This window comes from Eulemur rufifrons, chromosome 15, assembly GCF_041146395.1.
Source record: "Eulemur rufifrons isolate Redbay chromosome 15, OSU_ERuf_1, whole genome shotgun sequence".
Classification (NCBI taxonomy): domain Eukaryota; kingdom Metazoa; phylum Chordata; class Mammalia; order Primates; family Lemuridae; genus Eulemur; species Eulemur rufifrons.
This window is the reverse complement of record NC_090997.1, coordinates 10,657,987-10,668,993: the sequence shown is the minus strand read 5'-3', so window position 1 is coordinate 10,668,993 and position 11,007 is coordinate 10,657,987. Positions and strand designations below refer to the sequence as shown.

Here is an 11,007-nt window from a genome sequence, read left to right as displayed (position 1 = left end):
CAGCCGGCGGGAGCCATGGCCCCCGCGATCCTGCTGCTGCTGTGGCTCCAGGGCTGCGTCTCAGGTGAGAGGGACGGGCTGACTTGGGGGAGGGCACGGTTCGGGGGCGGGAGCCAGGGCCCTGTCCTGCACCCTCCCTCCCCGCCCCTCGCCCAGTTATTTTGTCTGATGTTCTGTGGGTTGGTGGAGGGGACGCCGTGGGGCTGACTTAGCAGCTCCGTACCGGAGGCCAGTGAGAAGGTTTGGGCCTAATATCGGGCCCCAGGTCACGACAGTCCAGGCCTCCCAGGCTGAGATAAAGCTCCAGACCCCTCTGCATCAGCCCCTTATCTGCTAGGCTTCCTCGGGCCCTCCAAGCAGGGACACCCGGTTCCTCACACACAGAGCTGGCTCCCTCAGGGAACCCCTGTTTGCTTCTGAGAGGAGTCATTGCATCACGTGTGGGCTTTGAACTTACTTTTTCTCGGAATGCTGATGCCACATCCTGTCCCTGCCCCTATCCCGAAGGGACCAATCCCTGAAGTTCTCCCCCCACCCCCCACAGCTATTAATGCCCCTTGAGGGGGCCTCACCCATTCCTGCCCCTCTCGCTGCTATGGAGACCAAGTTACCACTTCCTGTTCAGTTCTGGGCATGGTGGGGGTTAGCAAAACCCACCCCCCACCGCCATGAGAGCGTTGGTGGCAGAAGTAGGCACATAAGACACAGTGCCCTGGAGACCCGTCCCAAGTCACTCCACCTCTGCGCCGCCCCAGAGGGATAAGAGGCCACTCCCTCTGCCAGGGTGGAAGGGGGGTCTCTGCTCTGCTGAGGATTCCTGGGCTCACCCCCCAAATAATTGTGTTGGACCATTCTGCTTAGTTTGCAAGGGACAAGGTGACGCTCAGAGGCGGCGTGGCCTTCCTCAGAGCCTCAGCTATAGTGGGTGCTGGGTGGGACCTGGGACAGGTGTCTTGGGTTCTGGCCCTTGACTGTCAGAGCTCTGGGCTCCAGCGGGGAAGTCTGCAGCCCCTGCACTTGGGAAAGGAAGCATGCATTGAGTGCCTACTGTGTTCAAGGCACTGTCTGGGGGCTTAACGCTCACAGCAACCGGGGAGGGGCGTGATAGGGTTCCCACTGGACAGATAAAGAAACAGAAATGTTAGGTGATCTGCTCACACAGATCACCTAACTGCAGAAATAGTGTGTTAACCCATGTTTACAATGACTCCCAAATGAGTGCTCTCTATTCTCCGCTAGGGGGAGAAGCTTTCCATGTGTGTGTTTGTGGAAGGCTCTGGGGTGAAGTTATCAGAAGAATAAGCACTGAGCTTACAGCGGGCAGAGGGGGAGGGACCCAACAGCACCTTCCCCCCTCTCTCTGTCCCCTGGGTCCCCTCCCCCCAGTCTGCTGGAGACACCATCTGCTCTCTCTCCTCCAGAGCTCCAGACTGTGCGGACACGGGCCACATTTTGGTCCTCGGCACAGAGTGCAAGTTATAGTAGATGGAAAGTGAATAATTGTAGAATCCTTTGGTTCCCACTCCCCTGGGAGAGTTCTATGTACATGGAGGCGGGCTTACTGTATGGGCTTTATGTAACTAGAATATTCTAAAATTAAACACCACCTATTACAGAATGAACTAAGGCAGCTTGCTATTTCAAGGGTCACTACAGTGAAGTTATTTGTGAAAGAAATAACTCCTTGTCATTTTTTTCAAAAAAGGGTTACCTTATCTACCTACGTTGTTTGGGCCCTGAAACTTCAGAACTTAACGACGTGTGTTTGTGTCTGTGCGTCTGTCTCATTGAGGGCAGGACGTGGGTCTTTCCCACAAAACTGGGGGTCCTGGAAATAGAGCTTATCCATCTCCCATCAGACTGGAAAGACTGTGAAGGACGGAGCTGTGTCTGGTCAGCTCCGAGAGTAAGGGCTGAGTGTCCTCCACTAGCCTGGGGACTCCCTCAGGGACATGCCTGTCTCCTCCACCAGACGGAGAGCTTCCCCAGGGAGGGGCCGGCATCTCCCCCATAATTCTGAAAGGTAGCTGTGTGCAGGGCCCGTGTACCTCCCTGTTAGATTGGGGGTGCCCCTGGGGGTAGGGCTGTTCCCCTCAAACTCTGAGTCCGTGACAGCAGGCCAATATGCACCTCCTCTCCCTTCGCCATGATCCCCCCCCTTTCCAGATGCCTTCTTCCTCCTCTGTCTCCAGACCTTGCTCACAAGTCGTGTCTCCCCAGGTCCCCCGGCAGAGAGCGCATACACCAGAGTGAGGCTCCTTGAAGGGGAGACTCTGTCTGTGCAGTGCTCCTACAAGGGCTACAAGAACCGCGTGGAGGGCAAGGTTTGGTGCAAAATCAGGAGGAAGCGGTGTGAGCCTGGGTTCACCCGGGCCTGGGTGAAGGGGCCCCGCTACTTGCTGCAGGACGATGCCCAGGCCAAGGTGGTCAACATCACCATGGCGGCCCTCAAGCGCCAGGACTCGGGCCGATACTGGTGCATGCGCAACACCTCGGGGACCCTCTACCCCCTCATGGGCATCCAGCTGGAAGTTTCCCCAGGTGAGCGGGCCTGCTGGGGCCCTGGGAGGGAGGGGGTGTCCTCCCTGCCCTACACCCCACTGACAGCAGATATGAGAGGAAGAAGAATCCATCACTGGTCATGTTACACCATGGGATTTTTCAAAGTGCCTTTACAGACACTTCGTGACATCATTGTCACCCTTTTACAGATGAAAAAAATGATACCCGAAAGCCCTATGTGGCTCTGATCTTGTCCAGGGTCCCAGAACTAGCAGGTGGCCGAGATGAGGTTCAAATGCATCACTGTCTATGCTTTGTTTTATTCAGTCGTCGGTTCAACATGTATTGGTTGAGCCCCTGTGATGTGCCAGGCACCATTCCAGGCCCTGAGGGTGCAGTGTGAGCAAGAACAAACCCAGCCCTGCCCCGCGGGACATGGCAGGCACTAGCACGCCATCCAGACAAATAATTGCGAGAACAGTAAATGTTAAGAACAGAAAACAGTGTGATGAACTAGAAAGTAACTCAGTGATGGGGGAGCTGCTGTAGAACCGAGGACCAGAGAACACCTGCCTGAGCAGATGACATCAGGCAGAGCCCTGAATGGTGACAGTTCTCCAGCCGTGTTGAAATCTGGGTGCATTGAGGGACACTCTGTGGGGCCAGCCGCATGTGCAAAGGCCCCGAGGTGAGAAGGAGTGTGGCCTGTCCAAGGAAGGCGATGCGGCGGCTCCATATGGAGTGTGGGGCAGTGATCGATGAGGCCGGAGAGTCATCAGGAGCCCTGAGCCCATGAAATGGAGTTTGGGTTTGATTCTAAGTACAAGAGGAAGCTATCAGCGAGCTCAGAGAGGCGTGTTGGCAGCTTGTTTGTAAGAGTATAGTGGCTGCGGGGTGAGGATGGATTGTGGAAGGTCTGAGCTTGAGCAGAGAGAACCGTTGTGAGCACCTGGCTGGAAATGACAGTGGCTTGGAGTAGGGTGAGGGCACTAGAGGTGGAGGGAAGTGGCCGGGCTCACATCTGTGTTTCTCAGACTTGCTGTCCGCCGTGTGTGTCCTTGAGGTAGGGCAGGCTTTTCTCACATGGGAGGTGAGCAGAAAGGACGAATCAAGGGTAACTCCAAGGTTCCCTAGTTCGTCAGCAGCTTCATGAGTGTACCGTTTACTGAGGAGGCTAAATCTGAAACAGGAGCTAATTTGGATGGAAAAAAGTCAAGAGCTCTGTTTTGTTGTGTTAAGTTTAAGATGCCTCCTGGGTCCCTACGTGGAGAAAGGAAGCCGGCAGTCAATACACCAGCCTGGAGCTCGTGTGAGAGGTCAGAGATGAGATATGTATTTGAAAGTATCTCTACAGAGATAGTGTTTCACATCCAGGGATTAGAGTAATCTATGGAGACGGAAAGCAGACTGTGGTTTCTTGGGCTGGAAGAAAGAAAAGGGGTGAGGGAGTAATAGCTATTAAAGCAAGGGGTTTCTTTGCAAAGTGATGAAAATGTTCTAAAATTGACTGTGGTGATGGGTGTACAACTTTGTGACTATACTAAAAAACCATTGAACTTTATACTATAAATGGGTATATTATAGGGAATGTGAATTATATCTCTATAAAGCTGTTGTAAAAATCAAGAGGATATAAAAAGCTCTTCCTGGAGTGTAGAAAAAGAAGAGAGAAGGACCAAGAACTGAGCAGCGAGGTCCTCCCACATTTATAAGGTAGGAAAGGCAGTCAGCAGAAGACCCTGAAAAAAGAAGCCAATTATTATGGGATTTACTGTCCACCCTGTTCCCCTAACTCAACTATATCCCCATCTCCTGTTGGGTCTGAACTAGGGAAAAGGCCACGTCTGAAATGTGGGCCAAATCCCATTCGTCCCTTCTCCACTTCTGATTTAGACCCAGGGAAGGAGTCGAAATGGGCTCACTGAAGCCTTAATTTGTAGGATACAAATGTGAAACGGTCTTATTTTCTCTCATCATTTCCCCCAATCATTCCATGTCAAGTTTCACTTTCAACATCTTAAGGACAATTTGTGGAGATTCCAAGTTTTGCAGACCTTTGCAGTTATTAGGAAATAGAAAATCCTCAGCCCATTACAAGCTCTGATCTTCCAGCAATATATGATTTTCCACTGCCCCGTGTAGACCAGGTTTTATGGCCCAAGGCACCTGAAGTGGGGAGGGGGTTGCCTGCTGCCTAGCTCCCACTGCTTCATCTCGGAAGACGAGGAATGTGGGGTCCTCTCGGTCACCTCCTCCTGGTCCTCCCCCTCCCACACACCTTGGTGTGCTGGTGCAGCAATGAGGGAGAGGGACACGGTTGTGTGACTTAACTGACCATTGTGGGAGTCCTCTCTGTTGGATGTTGTTCCTTTTCTTCCAGCCCTTTGAGATCCTCTCGGAGGTGAGCGTGCAGATGCTGTCCAAGGCACTGATTCGTGGGTTCTCTGCAGGGCTCCTTGGGGGTGTCCCCACTGCTGAGTATGGCGATGTGGGATCTCTGGCTCCGGGTCTGCCTCTGCTTCCATCCCCCAGCCCCAGTGCTGCTGGTTCTGGGCATTCAGGCCCCCAAATGGCTGAAACTCAGCCATCTTCCATGGTGACCATCTGGCCCTCAAGAAAGTATCGTCTGCATGCACGGTAGTCTGATGCGGCATCCTGTAGCAGCCTCTCTCTCCACTTTCTGTGTTTCCTGCTGAGACAGAACCGACACTCCCTGCTGTGTGGTGCCTCAGCACTCCTATGGCTGCCCCCTTGTCTATCACCCAAACTCCAGGCTTCTTCTAGAAGACAGGGTGGTAAACGTGCCGGGTTGAGGGTTGAGGGTAGCAGGACTACTTTGGATGTATCTTAGGGATCCTGCAAGGAAGGTGTTTGGCTCCAGTGTTTGCAGCTTCCTTCGGAATTTGGGGCCCTTGATGCCTTGTAGTTCTCATCTCTGGACCCTAACTGCCAGTTATGGGGCAACTGGAAAAGTCCCTGTTCAACATCATTTTATAGAAGTCTCTTTGGCCCACAAGAATGAGGAGAGTCTGGAAAATGACAAGAGCGAGGTGGGGATGGGGAGGGGGTGTACTCCGGGACCAGGTGGCCTGACGTGAGAGGCTAAGGAAATTGTGAAAGTCTTTCCCTTCTTCACCATGCCTACTCCTTCCTCCCTGACATCGCCTCTGAACCCTGGTCACGAGGCAGAGCAGTGCCCTAGGTCCAAGGTCAAGGAGAGAAGAGAAGGACAGGCCCCTGCCCCAGCATCCAGACAACTGTGTGGGTTGCCGGGATCTGCTCCAGGTGTGGAGGCCCCGAGTCAGTCTAACTTCCCTCCCTCTCTGGTCCTTCAGCCCTCGCAGCCGAGAGGAACACTCCCCTCACACATCTGGCCGACGTCTTCAAGAGTGGAATTGACACAACAGTCCAAGTCCCTTCTGCAGGCCCTGATGTGCCTTTCACCACTAGCAGGACGGTTTTCACCCCTGGGATCCTCACCTTGGCCAGACTCTTACCCTCCCCGAGACCCACCTCCATGACAGGCTACAGCCTCACAGGTACCAGCATGACCACCACGGAGTCCAGGAGGACTACAGGGGCCCAGACAGTGACTGCGTCTCCCAGCAATGCCGGAGCCTTCTCTGCGGGCCCAGAATCCATCTCCCCCGAATCTGGGCACCTCGGCACCAGAGTGCCGGTGACAGGCATGTGTCACACCAGCAGATCTCTCAACAAATTTCCCTCCATCAGGTACCTGTGGGGCTGGGGGTTGATGACATTTTGCCAGATATGGCACAGTTCCTGGTGTCTGAAACTCAAGTGCAAATCTTATAACTGACCTTCCCCTTTGCTCCCCAGGAACACAGTGTGGCCGATTGTGAGTGGGAGGTGGGAGACTGGAAGTGACATAGGGGATGGCAATGAGGATGGGAGTAGGGGATGAGAGTCAGAAATGAGGGTCAGGGGATCAGAGTCAAGGGTAAGGGGGATGAAGGTCGGGGGTCAGGGTCAAGGGTCAGGGAATGAGGGTCAGGGGGATGCAGTTCATAGTGTTAGGGTCACGGGATGATGGCCAGCAGGATCAGGATCAAGGGTCAGGGGGATGAGGGTCAGGGATCAGAGTTAATGGTAAGGTGTTAGGGTCAGGGGATGAGGGTCAAGGGGATGAGGGATGAGGGATGAGTGTCAGGGGGATGAGGGTCAGGGGGTTAGGGTCAGGGGATGAAGGTCAGAGTTGGCTCCCCTGAAGAGGCTGCTTATGGAAAGGAGAGGGCGGGAACAAGACAAGTATGTGGCTCGGGGAGTAGGAAGTGGGAAATGGGGGCACTTTTAATTGGGCTCCACTAGCGAAGGCACCTCTGGGACAAGGATTTGCATCTCCTTTGGAACACTGCAAAGAGGGTAGGGAAGTGGGATAGGGAAGTGAAGGCAGCCAATAAAGAGTCTTTAATCAAACCAGCTACCACTATGTGCAACAAGAGCCTAATCCCCCGGGGAAGCTGGGATCCAGTGTCAAACCCACACTCCGCAGGTGAGCAGGTGGTCACACACCACTCCTGTTGGCTGCTGGTAGGGAGCTGCCTGTGTGTGGCTTAGAGGGCTCCAGGGACAGGAGAAAGTCCTCGCACCCTCCCCCTTACCACACAAGGGGGTGCTGATGACCTGTGTGCACAGAAATGACCCCAGCGAGGGAATAGGAGCTACAGGTGGGGCACCCACAGCCCCTGCTACAGAGGACACAGTGGGGAAGGGGCATCCACAGTCACCTTGGGGAGAGCAAGAACCTTGATCTCTCCAGTCACACATGGGCGTCTCTTAGAATCCTTGTCCTCAGTGATGAGCAGATTTGGGGGCATAAGGGAGGAGAGGCGCCAAGCTGGAGGGATGCTCCTGTCTGCCTGGGCACGTCCTGCCCTGCAGCTGGGTCCCCAAGGGAGAGATGCTGTCTTTCTGGAGGTGAGTGCTGTCAGGGCTTCTGAAGCTGGGGTTGTCCCCTGGCCCGACCCCTCTTGTGTGGCATGTAGGAAGACAGGGGTCAGGGCGGGGGCCCTTGGTGCTCACTTCCTGCCGCTCTGTCCCTTCTCCTCAGGCACCAGGATTTTTACCCTACTGTGCTCGTGATGGGGCTGACCTTCCTCCTGGTGCCCATGATGTTGATCGTGGTGTATGGGTTTTGGAGGAAGCGACACATGGGAAGTGAGTAGAGCCCACCTCTCAGCCTCCCGAGGGCAGAGCTCTGGGTGACAGCGTTAAGGGCTATGGCACGGAGTCCCTAGTGGGATGTCCCTTGGCCTGTGTCCAGTCAAGAGGACTGGGAGGCACCCAGCAAGGGAGGAGGGTGGCCAGGCAGGTGGCCCAGCGTAACCCTCAGGGGATGACTGGCAGGAACCAAAGGCAGAGCCAGAAAGAGGCTGGAGCATGGGGCACTGTGAGTAGGAATGGCCTGTCCTCACCTCTCCCTGTTCCTTGTAGGTTACGGCATTCGCAGTGATCCTGCTAGACGCTGGAAGGACCCACCTAGACGACCAGAGCCCCCGTGGAAGCCTGCTAGGTCTGAGACCACTTAAACATGGGGTGGGGGAGCTTCTCCCAGAGGGGACCCAGGAGACGAGAGGAGGGGGGAAGACCCGGGCCAGTCTGGATTGGAGGGGTTGGAGGACTCGTGCAGTGCTGGACTCGCCCAGGCTCTCCCAAACCAGAGGCTGCACCCCACCTGCGTCGAGCCCAGCAGCCCAGCAGTCGAGTTCTCCTGCGCTGCCAAGAACAAGGGGAGGGACCCAGAGCAGCGGGCAGCAGGCAGGATGTCCCGGGGAAAGTGTCCAAGAGGTTTCTGCTCAGAGCCGCAGACCCCAGGGCCCTGGTGGGTGGCAGAGAAGCCCTGGAAGTGTTGTTTACAGAGACCCTGAGCTCCTGTCTGCCTCAGTGCCCCTTACTAGCAAGCTAGAGCTGCCCTCTCCCCTGCCAGGACCCCTGTGTCCCTGGCTTCCCCCTGCTCCCCTCAAGCTTTCTCTATGCTGAGGGGAGAAAGAGTTGGGGCTCAGGGGCCCGAGAGGCAGCCAATGTTCTGGAGGAGAAGGAACAGTGACTAAGAGCTGGGGACCGACAGAGGGGTTGGCAGCAGGGGATCCCAGAGCTGTCCAAAGCCCCTCTTGTCCAGCAAGTGTCCTTTGACGGGGCCTCTGGATGCACCCTGCCCTGAGGGTGGCTGCTTGTCCTTCTGTCCCGTGAGCCTGCAGAGCCCATACTCTCATCTGCCTCCTGCCGGCCGGCCCTCCTGGAGAAGCTGTGACCGACCAGGCAGATAAGAGCCCCTGAGCTGCAGGGTCAGCCTCTTCCCTGCCTCTGCCCAGGGGTGCAGAGGCTGAGCTCGAGGCTCTCTCCTCCAGTTCCTGCACCTGGGTTCTAGGTCTGAGCTCCCAGAGAGAACTGAGGGCCAAGCCTAGTCCCCACCCTGGGGAGCCTGAGACCTGTATGGAGGACGCTGGCTACACAGACACTAATGGGGAGGCCATGGCTCAGAGAAAGAGTGGATCACCCTCACCCCACTGTCCAGGGGCTCACTGTCCCCTGGGGAGAGAAGACACATGTGTGACACACCAAGGACAACTCGGAGCTGAGCATGGCCTGGAGGACTGGCCCAGGCGGGGGGCAGGAGGAAAGAAGCCCAGCTAGCCTCTGGCTGGGAGTCCGATGGCCGGAGGAGTCTGCCCCCTGCCATACTGCCTCATGGCTCAGACTTGACCTCTACTACTCAGACCACGGCCCCGTGTCCAGCAGTGAAGGTGGAGAACGCAGCCTGGATTCTTCCCCCAGGAGGAGTGTCCATCAGCCTGGAGTGGCTGGAGCAGCACCTGGGGATAGATGTGACATCTGCACGCTCAGCCCTGAGTCAGACACCTCCCAGTGGGAGAGCAAACACCACAGTCAGGAGAGTGATGCAGCTGGGGCCCTGGTGGGCAGCCAGGGGGGCCACTTCAGGGAGGATGAGGGGAAAGGAAGGGGTGGGGTATTCCTGGGCCTTCTTCCCCACGGCCAGGAGGGGGCAGTAGAGGGAAGACTCAGGTTGCGGAATGGACACACACACACACACACACACACACACGCTGGCATCCATCTGGCCAGCAAGCAACCTGCTAAGAAAGCTGCTCTCCTTATCACGAGAGTGTGGCCACCACCCTGGGGTGTAGTTAGGAGGGGGCTTAACTGTCCTGGGGGGAAATAGCTCCCCGGAAGCTCCCTCTACGTGAGACCCTGCAGCAGCACCACTGCCAGCCTTGCCTCTCCTGCCGGCCAGATGCCCAGGGAGGGGGCGGGGGGAGGAGCACTGGGGAAGGAGTCAGGGACGGGGGCGGGTATGTCATCTGTCACTGCTTGACCCTCAGCAAGTCACTACCCCTGTCCAGGCCTCATTTTTCCTCTCTTTTGAAAGGGGACAGTAATTCCTACCTCTCAGTATTGTTTTCCAGCAGAACAAAATTACATGAACATCGTACAACCAAGCCGATGCCTCTTTACTGTTGCTCCCTAAGTTCTTTCTGGTCCCAACGACGCTGTTTCTCGCTCGCATTTAAGACCTCAGGAACCTATTTCTTCGTTTTGTCCTCTCTCTTCCCAAGTTTCCTCACTGCATGGATGCTGGGGCCCCACTATGGCGGCCCCTTTGGTGAAGTCCTCTCATGCAGAGGGCGGGTACGGGGTGGGCTCCAGTTGGTGTGACCTTGGCAAGTCACTGTCCCTCTCTGATCCTGCTTCCTCATCTGGAAAAGGAGGAGGAGATGAGCTCTGACGCCCCTTCTCCATCACCTCCTAGCCAAGGGCGTGTGCGGGCCAGTCGCGTGCGCGCCATGCAGCATGGAGCGAGGTGGGGCACACGGGGGAGAGGGAGCCAGCCCCGGCCTGAGTCTGCTCCCAGCCTCTGAGGGAAGGGAGACGCGGCCTGACCGGGTGCACCCCAGACCTTACCACAGGGTCAGATGCCATGGTGCATCCTTCAGAAATGGGACCCTGCAGGCTCTGGCCAGCCAGATGGGCTTCGAGGAGGAGGTGGGGCTCTGTCTGAGGCCTGAAGCATGGGTTGGTGTCAGGAGGTGACACCCCTGAGGGAGAGTCCAGGAATGTGCGGGCAGAGACTGCACAGGCCACGGCAGCTGGGAGCCGTGGGGAGGGACAGAAGGGGATGTGATCAGGCCCCGGGTGGGGGTTGCTGGACCCAAGCAGAGGCCTTTTGGTGTGTCCTGAAGTTAGGCAGGGTAGCTGTGAGCCAACTGTCCCTGTGTGCCCAGATGAGCAGTTCCCAGAACTGAGCGAACCAGCATGCGTGGCTCACCCTGGGAGCCTGCTCCCACGGGGACGCCATGGTAAGGACACAGGGTGCTGAGGAGCTATAGACCCCACAGCCCAGTTCCCCCTGGACATTTTCCTCAAGACCACAGCCTCTCGCTTCCCCTCTCGCCCTTCTTCCCCAGGCTCCCGGAGACCTGGGTCCACAGCAGACCCCAGGGAGGGAAGTGCAGGGCAGGTGGG

At 56.5% G+C, this 11,007-nt stretch overlaps 1 protein-coding gene across 1 annotated transcript; it reads left to right on the top strand.

The window, feature by feature from the left end:
* TREML2 (triggering receptor expressed on myeloid cells like 2) lies at positions 1–9,886 on the top strand. The gene is made up of 6 exons (XM_069488265.1): positions 1–64; positions 2,221–2,541; positions 5,838–6,234; positions 7,574–7,680; positions 7,957–8,035; positions 9,240–9,886. Exons 1-6 carry the CDS (start codon positions 16–18, stop codon positions 9,262–9,264), a joined length of 978 nt encoding a protein of 325 aa, XP_069344366.1. The 5' UTR covers positions 1–15; the 3' UTR covers positions 9,265–9,886.
* Positions 9,887–11,007: the final 1,121 nt, after the last annotated feature.

Excerpts from the sequence above, each read along its gene's own strand:
- TREML2 (XM_069488265.1), top strand. The coding sequence starts at position 16 with ATGGCCCCCGCGATCCTGCTGCTGCTGTGGCTCCAGGGCTGCGTCTCA. Across the intron at positions 2,542-5,837 it reads CCAGCTGGAAGTTTCCCCAG|CCCTCGCAGCCGAGAGGAAC; the intron begins GTGAGCGGGCCT and ends CTGGTCCTTCAG. Across the intron at positions 8,036-9,239 it reads CCCCCGTGGAAGCCTGCTAG|ACCACGGCCCCGTGTCCAGC; the intron begins GTCTGAGACCAC and ends TCTACTACTCAG.